The sequence below is a fragment of the Gossypium hirsutum genome, chromosome A01, assembly GCF_007990345.1.
Source record: "Gossypium hirsutum isolate 1008001.06 chromosome A01, Gossypium_hirsutum_v2.1, whole genome shotgun sequence".
NCBI classification, from domain to species: domain Eukaryota; kingdom Viridiplantae; phylum Streptophyta; class Magnoliopsida; order Malvales; family Malvaceae; genus Gossypium; species Gossypium hirsutum.
This window is the reverse complement of record NC_053424.1, coordinates 11,615,862-11,628,089: the sequence shown is the minus strand read 5'-3', so window position 1 is coordinate 11,628,089 and position 12,228 is coordinate 11,615,862. Positions and strand designations below refer to the sequence as shown.

General features: G+C 33.1%; 1 protein-coding gene and 1 long non-coding RNA gene across 4 annotated transcripts; one reads left to right on the top strand and one right to left on the bottom strand.

The window, feature by feature from the left end:
* Positions 1–3,495: 3,495 nt before the first annotated feature.
* Positions 3,496–6,295, top strand: LOC107917070 (1-acyl-sn-glycerol-3-phosphate acyltransferase). 3 transcript variants are annotated; one of them, XM_016846459.2, is made up of 6 exons: positions 3,496–3,564; positions 4,139–4,562; positions 5,227–5,376; positions 5,544–5,642; positions 5,726–5,818; positions 5,912–6,295. In XM_016846459.2, exons 2-6 carry the CDS (start codon positions 4,236–4,238, stop codon positions 6,176–6,178), a joined length of 936 nt encoding a protein of 311 aa, XP_016701948.2. In that variant the 5' UTR covers positions 3,496–3,564; positions 4,139–4,235; the 3' UTR covers positions 6,179–6,295. The 3 variants fall into 3 exon arrangements, with proteins under 3 accessions (XP_016701948.2, XP_016701949.2, XP_040932008.1); XM_016846460.2 differs by lacking the exon at positions 3,496–3,564 and adding an exon at positions 3,594–4,023; XM_041076074.1 differs by lacking the exon at positions 3,496–3,564 and adding an exon at positions 3,619–3,999.
* A 271-nt stretch (positions 6,296–6,566) lies between these two features.
* Positions 6,567–8,515, bottom strand: LOC107917609 (uncharacterized). The gene is made up of 3 exons (XR_001689764.2): positions 7,949–8,515; positions 7,088–7,209; positions 6,567–6,986 (listed from the first exon to the last, which is right to left on the bottom strand). It is a non-coding gene; the product is annotated as an uncharacterized lncRNA (long non-coding RNA).
* Positions 8,516–12,228: the final 3,713 nt, after the last annotated feature.

The window sequence follows — 12,228 nt, the reverse complement described above, 5'->3', positions numbered from 1 at the left end:
CCAATAATTTAATATTATATCAAAAATATCATTTTAAATTTTAAAATTTTTATTTAAAAATTATTGATAAAGAGATACAAATAACATGATGTCACTGTTTCATACAATTTTTTCTCTCGAGTATATATAATTTTTTTTAATACGAATGTATATATAATTTGTTTTCTTAAAAAAGAAATTTAAATACATGTAAGGATAATTAGAGTGAAAATGAATCAATCTTTAGATTATTTTTATTTTGAAGGTAGATTGTTATTAATAATTTATCTTAAATTTATTTTTATTTAATATAAATTAATATTAGATATAGGAGTGGCTAGTCATATTAATGTAAAATTTAAAATATTAAAATCGTATTTTTAAATTTTAGAAATATCATTGTTGGGAGGAATAATTATTAACTCTAAACATGAACCATAAAACTTACATAATAAATACAAAAAAATTTAATTTAATCAATTTTTATGTTAATATAACTTTTTACATATCATATATTCATATTTATAGGTAAATTACATCATATTAAACCCAATTGAGAACCTTTGCTTATGCAAGTCCCCTTTTAAGTTATGTATGTCGGAATAGAAAACGAAAACCCTTGGTGTAAAGAATAAACTAGTATGGAGATAATGAGTACTCCTACCAGAGACCTCGTTTCGGAACTACCGGACCCAATCCATGACCATTCAACAAAACTAAGGAGCGAACAGTGGAAACACATAGCATAATCCATTTAATCCGTCCAAAAGCAAACCCCATCCTAGCATAATGAACTCTAAAAAATGTCAGTTGACCTGATCATAAACCTTACTAATATCGATATTCATGGCCACCTCGCCCACTCTACCCCGCCCTGTGTTGTTCATATGGTGAATCAACTCAAAAGCCACCATAATATTATTTGTGATCAACCTCCTAGTAGCGAAAGCAGATTGCACCGGAGAAATAAGCTTCGTTAGGAGCACTCGCCACCTTGTCTAGAATTTATAAATTACATTACACAGTGCAATGGGGTGCAAGTGCTTATGCAACAAGGCTTGTCTTTCTTGGGGATGAGAACAATGTGCGTCTCATTAAGGGCGTGTGGGTATTTGACAGTGCTCAAGCCAAGCAAAGCATTGCTCAAATACATCCTGCCCCACCACCAACCAGTACTTCTGAAAGGAAACAGGATTCATCCCATCTGACCCCGACGACTTATCTAGATGCATATCAAAGACGGCAGGTACGGAACTCCTCTAGCCTGAATGGAGCTAAAAGAAAGTCATTATTATCGGCAGAGACCAAAGCTGGAAAGCTATGAAACTGGTTAAAATTGGCATGATGGGAATTAGAGAACAAATTAGAGAAATAAGAAAGAACGATACTTCCCATACCCGCCTCCTAACAAGGATTACCATGATCGTCATACAACAAGGAGATATGATTTGTCGACTTACACTTCGACGCATGAAGATGAAAATACCTAGAATTTGCTTCATAGTAATGCATCCAGAATAAGTTTGAACGCTATCTCCAATAAACGGACTCTTGAAACAGAATAGAGTTCAATTCCCAGCACAAAGCAAACCAACGCTCATGGTCCCCTTCGGAGCGAGCCCTCCCCAAACTCCGCTTGACAGCCTTTATCCGGCTCCCAAAATTACCGCCTAATCAAACATCCCAGTCCCTCAACTTTTGCTCACAATAAACCAATCTATCGAGGACACAAAGCGATGGGCTAGCCGATCATTCTCATTGCACCACACCTAGAATGCATTTAATATTCGTGACTATTGTAATCTATGGAGAGTGTGGAGTCTAAATAATTTATTTCTATTATAGTATAAATATTAGAATAGGAGTGACTATTCATATTTATGTAAATTTTAAAATATGCATTTAATTATTTATAAATTTAAATCATAATTTAATCAATTTGTATATCAATATAACTTTTTTTAAAAAAAATACTCAACTAAAAAAATCAAACCAAGGAAATAGACAATTAAAACCCAAGTCAATAAGTAGATCGATCTCAAGTCCAAATCCTCAATTGATCCAAAAGGTATAGCATCCGTTAATCAGATATTAGAAAGAGAAGTTGAGAAAGCATCCCAAACAAAATGGTTCTCATGAAACAAAGCTACAGGAATAGGAGCACAAGCTGCTTTATTAATGTTTCGACGCGTCGAAAGGTAGGACAAAGATTGAAGATCTGCCTTCAATTTCGACGCCATTTAACCACAGGCTTTTCGTGCTCGATTTGTAGAGCTGAGCATGAATCTGTTTTAAATTCGTTGCGGGACTGCCCTGTTGGCTATTGTAAAGGCAGTATGGCCGTGCCTGTTACCTGACAATACCAAGCATAGGTTCTTGTCTAGTGACTTGGGAATGTGTCTTCTGGATGGTATTAAGAACAAACTTAGCTGTCATCTGGAGTCAGTTCCTTGGAAATCATGCTAGGTCTGACTTGCTGGAGAATCGGGAAAGAAAGCAACATCGTTATATTTTGCGATGAGTCTTATAGTGCCGAGGAGTTGCTTAAAGAGTGTTGCTTATAGTGCCGAGAGTGACAGCGTGGTGTTGGTGCAGCTGTTATCTGATATAGCTCGGTAAAAACACACTCTCTGGCTTCGGTCCATAATAATAAAGACCAATGCCGGTTCCTGGGTGGCTGATTATAGCACAAAGTTCCACATTAACAGGGATGCTGCATTACACTGTTTTGAAAAGCCAATTCCCGGGTCTTGGATGCTCTGTACTGTGTGCAAATTGCCTGCACCGGTTAGCTTTCTTTGATTGTTTGCTTCATCTTGTTATTAAAAAAAAAAAGTCACTTTCACGATATAGCATATGATAATATGACATTAGCCAACTTTTCTTACATATTCAAATTTATGTAAAGTCATAAATGTACCAAAATTCATATATTATTATCCCATAATATTTGTTGGGGGATGATACATGAATAAGACCCACTTTAAACACATACCAAACTCGTCTTCAAACTTATTAAAAGGCCTTTTGATTTCCAAGCAGCTTCGTGGCACAAGCACAATCCTCTTTAGCGCCCATACTTTCACTTTGGTTTAAATGTGTAATAATTCCCTATACTCTTCCTAAGTTTAAAATTTAGTCCTTATTCTTTTATTTTTAGTAATTTAATTGTTCTACTTTTCGAATTTTAAAATTTAGGTCAAACTGTTAAACCTATTAAAATTATTTTATCAAATTCAGATTCATCATTTTTTTAGTTATATTGCTACTAAGTGTGTTTTTTTATTATTTCAAAATGTCACTCCAATAAATTTAATAAAAAAATTTAACAGTGTTTAAAATTGGACCTAAATTTTGATATCTAAAAAATAAAGGGACTAATTCCTGAAATTAAAAATATAAGGACTAAATTCTAAATTTTTGAAGAGTACAAGGACCTATAGCACATTTTAACCTTTCATTTTCATTTTGTATTTGTCGTTGTCTCTGTCTTTCAAAGTTTCTTCTACACAACAAAATAGAATAAGAAAAAAATAAAAGCTGTCACTTGTTCTCGAACTTTCTCTCAAATGTCACAGCTTCAAGGTAAAAAGCATGGAACTGATTTTGTATTTGCCTTTTTGTTGTTTGGTTTTGTTTGGTTACCAAGAAAAACACAAGTATATGGTTTATACTATATAAACTCTATCCAACTAATCTAAATATATGTGGAGTTGGCTTGTTTTGGATCCTTTTCTCTGTTTTCTTTTTGCTTGTTCTCTTGGAAACGGACTCCGAAGTAACATAAACTTGTGGTCGTGGCTTTAGTTCTAAAATCCTGTTTTTTCTTCTGTTTTCTTTGTGTCCAATTCCAAACATAAGTACCATTGGTTTTTTATTATTGCCTTTGGGTTTTCATCTTTTTCTCCATTGACCCTTTGAGAACTACTTCATTGGTTTACCCGGGGACTTTAGCTTGAAGTTTTTTCTATGTTTGGTGACTGAGAAAATTGCTCAAAGAGAGGGAATATAAATTTTCACGTATTTGTATTTGCTCTTCCTCTGGTATTTAGTGAAACATGATTACTAGAATCTGATTGGAAATATTTTCCTCTTTCATTATTCTTTTGATCAAGGATCAAATTGATACAAGGTTTAATGTTGTTAAATTTTCTTGCAGTTTCTCATCAACTCAAGATGTTTCTTTCTTATTGAAAACCTTTTGGTCTTTGCCGATATCTACATCAAAATCTTTTTGTCTTAGACTTGACCTTTTGATGGAGAACTCTGCAAGTGGTTCTTTTTTAAGGAACAGAAGATTAGAGAGCTTCCTCGAAACAAAATCTGGTCCAAATGTTAGAGAAACTCAAAAGATACCTAGCAAACAAGTAATAACAAGACAGAGGCCAAATAAAACTCATGCCTTTGTTGATGATGATGGATGGATTCCAACATTGATATCTTGTGTAAGGATTGTAACATGTTTCCTGGCAATGATGGTCACAACATTCATCTGGGCAACTATCATGCTCATGCTCCTTCCTTGGCCTTCTCAGCGAATTAGACAAGGAAATATTTATGGCCATGTCACTGGTAGATTGCTGGTAAGTGTTTGATTCCTTGTTTCATTTTGACATTTGCTTTTCTTGACTATTCTACAATTAGATTGCCATCACATCCAAATTTGAATGTATTGTATAATTATTATCTATTGCTCCAAAATTTCTTTATCTTAAGCCTTTGCCTTGAAATGAGAGTTTGCCACTTGTGTCATCTAGAAAGCTCATATAGTATTAATGGGTGCATTTATAACTTGCCACTTGTGTTTTCATTTGTGTGGTACAGAAAGTGGCAAAACCTGTTTATTCATCAATTTTCTAGCAGATTCATCCAATTCTCTGAATATCCTGGTGTGGGTCCTTTTTACTCTTTTTTCTTTTTATTTTTTGGGGTCCCCTTTTTCATGAGATAGTGTTTTCAGAATCAAAATGAAAAGATCAGATAGGCCTCATTAGAAATAAACTCTTTGTTTTACAAATATTTTGGTATTAATGTGTTTTAATACAAATGAATAACCTTCGAGCACTTTGCAGAAGATGAACATTAAGTTGAACAGCTTAGCAGCTTCTTATATGTTAGTTTACATTAAGGTTGTTCACAAGACAATGTCATATTATGTTACAATGTTGTCTAGCATCTGCTATTTGTTCAGTTGAGTTGGAAAGGGTTACACATTTGCTCAGTAGCATTAACAAAAATTGATTGCAGATGTGGATATTAGGAAATCCATTGAAGATCGAAGGAACGGAGTTCTCGAATGAAAGAGCCATTTATATCTGCAATCATGCATCTCCCATTGACATTTTCCTCATTATGTGGTTGACTCCGACCGGAACTGTCGGCATTGCAAAGAAAGAGGTAAGTTCCACTCAACACCAGTTTAACTTCGATTATGATATGCAAAACATTAACATTTGGCTGCAGTCTAAACTCTAAATTGGTCATACAACATGTAAAATTGCCTTAGAAGATTTACATATATTGCATATGCAAGTTCATGAAAAAGGACTGCTTGTTTCCTGCAGATCATATGGTACCCCTTGTTCGGACAACTATATGTTTTAGCGAATCATCTTTGGATTGATCGATCTGATCCAAGAGCTGCCATTAAGTCCATGAAAAAGGTATCTTTTGTTACCCTTTATGATCAACTCTTAAGACATTCGTTAACGTTACTAAGTTATGTTTCTTTTTGCCTATTGCTCAGGCAGTACAGGCTGTTAAAAAACATGGTTTATCTCTGATTATTTTTCCTGAGGGAACGAGGTCCAAAAATGGACGACTCCTTCCATTTAAAAAGGTAAGATTCGATCTATTTTTGCTTATAATCTTCTCGAATATAGGTGTTAAATGCGAGGACTTCAAAATAAACAGAGTTCGGGTAACATTGCAGGGTTTTGTTCATTTAGCCATAGAGTCTGGCCTTCCCATAGTTCCAATAATCTTAACAGGCACTCATCTAGCATGGAGGAAAGGTAGCTTGCATGTTCGACCAGCACCAATAGCCGTTAAGTATCTTCCTCCAATTAAAACCGATAGTTGGACGGCTGACAACATCAACGATTACATAAAAATGGTGCATGACATATATGTTGAAAACCTTCCGGAGGCACAGAAACCGATTTCAACCGATGACACCAAGAACAGTTCAAGATCATAACTTAAGATCCTTCTTTCTTTTTTGGTATTTTGTAGTCCTGTTAGAGCAATAAGCCCGCATTTTCTGCCTTGGAAAAATTTTCATAATAATAATTTATAATATTGTTAGTTCTGTTTAGCCTTGTTCTAAAGTTGAATGTGAAATGGGTTTCGTTGCCGATTGTGTATACGTGAGTGATATTGTAAGTACTGACTTCCACTCAAGGTGGCATGTTATTGAGAACCATTTTCTTCTTAAGTTTGAGCATTCTCATTGATATTCAAAAGTTTTATTTATTTATTTATTTATATTCATGCCCCGAAACACCATTATTAAATAAGATTGTAATACATCATTTTAAAGTTTTGAAAAAACTTTAATGCATTATTTTAATTTCTATATATATATATTTTTACCAAGATCAAGAAGGGATTAGTTATTGCTACCGTGAAGAGTATCATACCCTGATTACAACAAAAAGAAAAATTGTGACAAAAAAGAAAGTAATCTAAAATTTGTATGGGGCAATTAACAGGGAAGGGAGGCTGGCCATTCTCATTTTGGACTGAATTTCTGGTTTTGCTAAGTAAAATGAAATGAATATACTAGCCAAAAAATAATAAGATTAAAACCAAAAATTCTTTATCCTTAAAACACAGATTTCAATCACCTACCCTTTCCTATTACTTTTACTTTTATCCATGGTAGACTTATTGAACTTCCTGGTCACATTCAGTGGATTGGCAGAAGAAGATAGAATTTCAAAAGCAGCTTCTTCATTACCATGAGTTATATTTCCGGCAAAACCATCAAAAGGAAGTGGAACTCCCTATATACAACAACAATTAATAGCTAACAGATTGTTCAATGTTACATCAACCAAATAAAATCCCTGAGACTTGAGAAAAGGCTATAAGAATGATTATATACCTTGGCAACAACTTGAACAAGATCACCAGCAAGGATTACAAGTGTCTCTAATACACTGCCATTTGCAATATTGGTAGCACATCTTCCCTTTTTACTCAATTTTGCTTTCTACAAAACAGTACCTAACAAAACACAAGCTAATTAAATAATCATCCTCAGCATTCAACATGTAAGTAGAGATAGAAACAGTCAAGTAACAGCAACGATTAGTCTTAACAATAACCATATCTCCCCCCAAAAGGAAAAGACTCAAGTCCTTCATTTGGTAGTGGTACCGTTTGGTTTTTGAAAGGGAAGATGTCACCTTAACTAAGCCCTATTCCATATTAAGCAATGTTCACTCAGTCTAATTCTAGATAGTGATAGTTTCCCATTTTTACTTCCTTAAAAGACTAAAAAGCAAAAATAACAAAGTGACATGAATGCAAGAGACAATCAAACATTGTTGTTCCCTATAAAAGCGAAAACCAAGTAAGAAAAATTAACCAAGGCTTGGATAAAAACGTTTCCTAAACCTAATCCCTGAAACAATAACAAAGTCTTAGAAAATGATGTCTCCTTTAATCCTATCCCTCCAACAATAATGCCTCTTAATCAAGTGCCTAATCCCATGCCTATTTTAAAATTGCAACCTTGCATGAAAGCAATACAGTTAAAAAAAATAGTCTAACCAATAAAGAAAATAGCAAAAATCAAACTTATACCAATCTGATGTGATCCAATTTACAAACAAAACCACGATAATTCAATAAAACCCAAAACCCAGATATAAATCTCAATCAACAATTAAAAACCAGAATTGGTTTCCAACAAAAGAAGTAATGCCGAAACAAACCCAGAAAAAGAAGAAGCAAAACCCACCAAATTCTTTCTCAACAGCAGCAGTGTGGAAGATTCCAGAATAAACAGAGCCATCTGTCAAATGCACATCCCCTGGCAGACCAAGGATGTACATGGTAGCAAGCAGCAAAGCTTCGTTCATTAAACAGTTCTCTTCTTCTACTCTGTTTTTGAGTTCCATATCTACTCTTCTATAGGAGTAATATAAGTAAAGAAAAAGGAAAAGAGATCTGAGGTAGCAGACAGCAGTGGGTTGACTGAATAGATGGAATCGGAAAAGAAAAGGAGACAAAAGGCAATTTTCTTTGTTTATCGTTTCTTATATGTTTTTTTACAAATAACTAAATAAATTCGTTGACCTAAAAATTTTGTATAGAAAGGGTAAAGAATAATTCTAACAATGATAAAAAAAAATGTCGTCAAAGCCCTGCTAAAACCCTCAAAATCTCCAGAAACTGTAAAAGAACAATGGGATCCAAGAAATTCAATTATATCATGCATGTCCCTTATTTATATTTTACACAGAGAGCAACGGTCCTGGAAATGATGGAAAAATATTTGATTTTACATGCCATGTCATTCAAATATTTGATGCCACTTTTTTTTTTTTTTGTGGAACTTGACACTTGACAATGGTTCTTTCCCCTGGAAGAAAGTTACGGTAAAAAAAGTAGCTGTGTTTTCCATGTTCTGATGTTGGATGCATTGCTACTTGAGGAATATCAAATTGGATGCAAACAGAAAACGTGCGTGGTCGAAAGTTTAGTCCCATGGTGTCATAGGGAAGAAACTAAGGCTGATAACGGTATCTCTCTGGCTGAACAAGAACGATGTACTTGCTCTTAAGTCAATGAACTCGAAGCAGCCTTACTTCCGCAAAAGAAGAAGTTAACAGTTTACAGGATTTACAGACTTGGATTCTACAAAGCTTATTGGATTTTTCATATGATACTTTCTCTTATTCTGATATGGAACAATTTATGCAAAGGCTATTTTGGGTTTTAAGTCCTCTTATTTATGTTTTTTTGTTGTGTTTAACTGCATGTTTGGTTAACTGTAATGGAATAGAGTTGTAATTGAATAAAGATGTAATGAAATAAACTTGTAATCAGCAATTCAATTATTTAGTTGAATGGGATGAAATAGAGCTCTAATAACATTTTTATGTTTGGTTGAATAGAATATATGTTGTAATAGTATAAGGAAAAAGGCTTAAATAACCAAAGTAACTCTATAGAATTTTGTTAAGTAGATAATTATTGTTATTGTTATTAAATTTTAATAAGATTGTTATTAAATATATTTTAATAAAAATAAAAATAAATAATTTAATCATATTTAATCATAATTATTATTAAATACAATTTAATAATATAATATGTAATTTAATAAATTCTTAATATAATTATTATTAAAATATGAATTCATAAAAATTATAATATATAATATTATAAATATAATATATAACTTACTTTATTATTTTTAAACTACAATTCATTATTTTTAAAAATAATATATAACCTACTATAATAGGGTTTTTTACCCAACTGGGTTAAAAAAAAATTTAAAACACCAAAATAGGGTGTCAGATACATTATTTACGAAAATGGGTTATTTTTTTGGGTCGAGCCTACCTGACAGGCGCGACCCTTTTTTTTAATAATATATATTTATTAAATATTATTATTTTATTATATTTTAATAATTTTTAAATTTTTAAAATCTAATCGGGTCAAAACCGGGTCGAGCCAGACCCAGAGGCGCGACCATTCGATCCTGTTGCAGGGGCGCGACTGCCCTGCAGCCTGCCACGTGTCCCTGCCCTCCCATGGCACCTGTAGAGACCTGGAAAGAGAGAAAAAAAATTAAATTTTGAAATGGGGGACCATATAAGCACCGGTCCCCCAATTTTGTAAAGGCAGCAGCAAAGAGAGAAAAGAAGAAGAAGAAGATGAAGAAGAAGAAGAAAAAGAAGAAGAAGAAGAAAAAGAAGAAGAAGAAGGAGAAGGAGAAGGAGAAGGAGGAAGAAGAAAAAAATGTTAGTAATTTTTTTATAATTATTTTAAGATTAAAATGTTAGTAGTTTAGTGTTATGTGATAATTTTTAGTGGTTGTAATTATTTTAAAATTAAAAAAGGGTACATTTCTAAAAAAAGTAAAATATTAGTAATTTAAGAGTGTTATGTAATTATTGTGCTTGAATATAGTTTATTATTTGCTAATTTTTGTTTTTGTTTTTAATACTACTTGTCAAGTCTTGCTTTATTTGTTTTTTAATTTAAACTTTTTTTTGTTAAATTTTCAAGTCCATGATTTTTTGTTTTACTTGTATCTAACACCTTATTTTGGTGTTTTAATTTTTTTTTAACCTAGTTGGGTAAAAAACCCCATTATTTTGCCATTGATGCTCGATTTTGATAGCTTGATGGCAGCCTCCCTTTTAAATAAATATATAAAAAAATATCAATATTTTGCCAGTTGTTGTCCATTTCCGGATTTACTTGGAATCAATATTTTTTGTATTTTATTTTAAAAAAACTTTACTAGCATTCACTTCATTGTTAACAAAAAGTGAGAAATACAGTGACTAATACATTCTAAAAAATAAAATAAAAATTTATACCTATGTAAAATGTATAAACTTGAGAGTTAATCCTTTCAAATATTCTTAAATTATAATTTAATTTAATTTCAAACTTTTAAAATTAATTAAATTTACCTATGTAACGTGTTAAAAAATGATTCTTTTAAATTTTATAAAAATTTAATCAAAACTTAAGGAAAAAATAAAATATTTTTAAGAGTAAAATAGGCTATTAATAAATTATGCTTATATTTTAACTTGTATAAAACACATAACAAGAGAATTAATATATATTAAACAATTAAACACATTAATATAAATGATATGTTAAAATGCATTTGGCTTTATGATTGGAAGTAATGTAGTACTTTGCGGTTGAATAGATGCATAATTGACTAGTTGAAAGTGAGTATATGAGAAATAAGTTGCTTTGAATATGGAAAGATGTTGAATAAACGATCTAAAGAGAGTAAGAAATAGAATTAAATAATTCTAAAGAGAGTAAGAAATTTTAATGTAATTTTGATATAATGTAATTTTATAATTTTTATTTATTTGATAATTTTAATTGCAGATTTGCAGCAAATGGGTTCATTGATTGATAATGAAAATAAGGGTCACATATCGAGTAACTTTAGTGAGATGGTAATGAAAATTTTATTTGATAGTCACATTATTTGTTGAATGAAATTATATTGTATTAACCATTTCGTAAATATAATAATGTCAGGTCAAGTACCGCGTATTGAGGGGTCGTATTTATAGTGTAGGGTTTCAGCTGGATGAACGCGTAATACCGTTCTTAGAGTTAGCGGGGTTTGGATCAGCAGCATTGATCCGGACTTTTGATCTGCGATATAACTTAATTTCTGCCTTAGTCGAGCGATGGCGTCCAGAGACGCATACATTTCATTTGCTGTGCGGGGAGTGCACCATCACTTTAGTAGACGTTGCAGTACAGCTGGGGCTCCCCATCGACGAGAACGTGGTCACGAGCGTAAGTTCGATCTCGAGGCCGGCTCGCCTTTGCTATGAGTTACTTGGACGCTCCCCAAGTGAGGGGAAATTTGCCACCTTGCGGTTTTCATGGCTAAAGGCCAATTTTGAGCATTTGCCCAATACTGCCACTGAATTGGAGGTTATGCAGGCCACACGAGGTTACATTATGCACCTTATAGGAGGTGTACTCGTGCCGGATTCACGCGGCAGTAAGGTCAGTTTGATGTACCTACCGCTACTATCTAATTTGCATAACACGCGTTTATACAGTTGGGGGTCCGCAGTGTTAGCCACGCTGTACCGCGAACTTTGTCGGACGGCAGATCCTTCTGCGATAGACATAGGCGGATGCCTCATACTGCTGCAGTCGTGGGCACTTTATTAGATGCCATTCTTGGCATCCATTAGTCACCAGCCATATATATTTTCACTTGTTAATAGGTGATGAATCTTTACGCGTTATAGCAATTAATTGAATTTGTTGGGTTATATTGTTCTAACAATTTGTTTTCGTAGATGGAGCACGAATCCGAGTATCGGGAGGTTATACAAGGTTCCGATATACCGTCTGATGATCGAGAATCATTCTGGGAAGGGGTAGGTTTTTCTAATATCAATTTAATTTTATTATTTTTATCTCACTCAACTCTCGTTAATATGAAAATGTTAACTGTGCAGTTCATTTGGATGCCGTATTCTGTTCCTAAGATTATGGCCA

Excerpts from the sequence above, each read along its gene's own strand:
- LOC107917070 (XM_016846459.2), top strand. The coding sequence starts at position 4,236 with ATGGAGAACTCTGCAAGTGGTTCTTTTTTAAGGAACAGAAGATTAGAG. Across the intron at positions 5,377-5,543 it reads TCGGCATTGCAAAGAAAGAG|ATCATATGGTACCCCTTGTT; the intron begins GTAAGTTCCACT and ends TGTTTCCTGCAG. Across the intron at positions 5,819-5,911 it reads GACTCCTTCCATTTAAAAAG|GGTTTTGTTCATTTAGCCAT; the intron begins GTAAGATTCGAT and ends GTAACATTGCAG.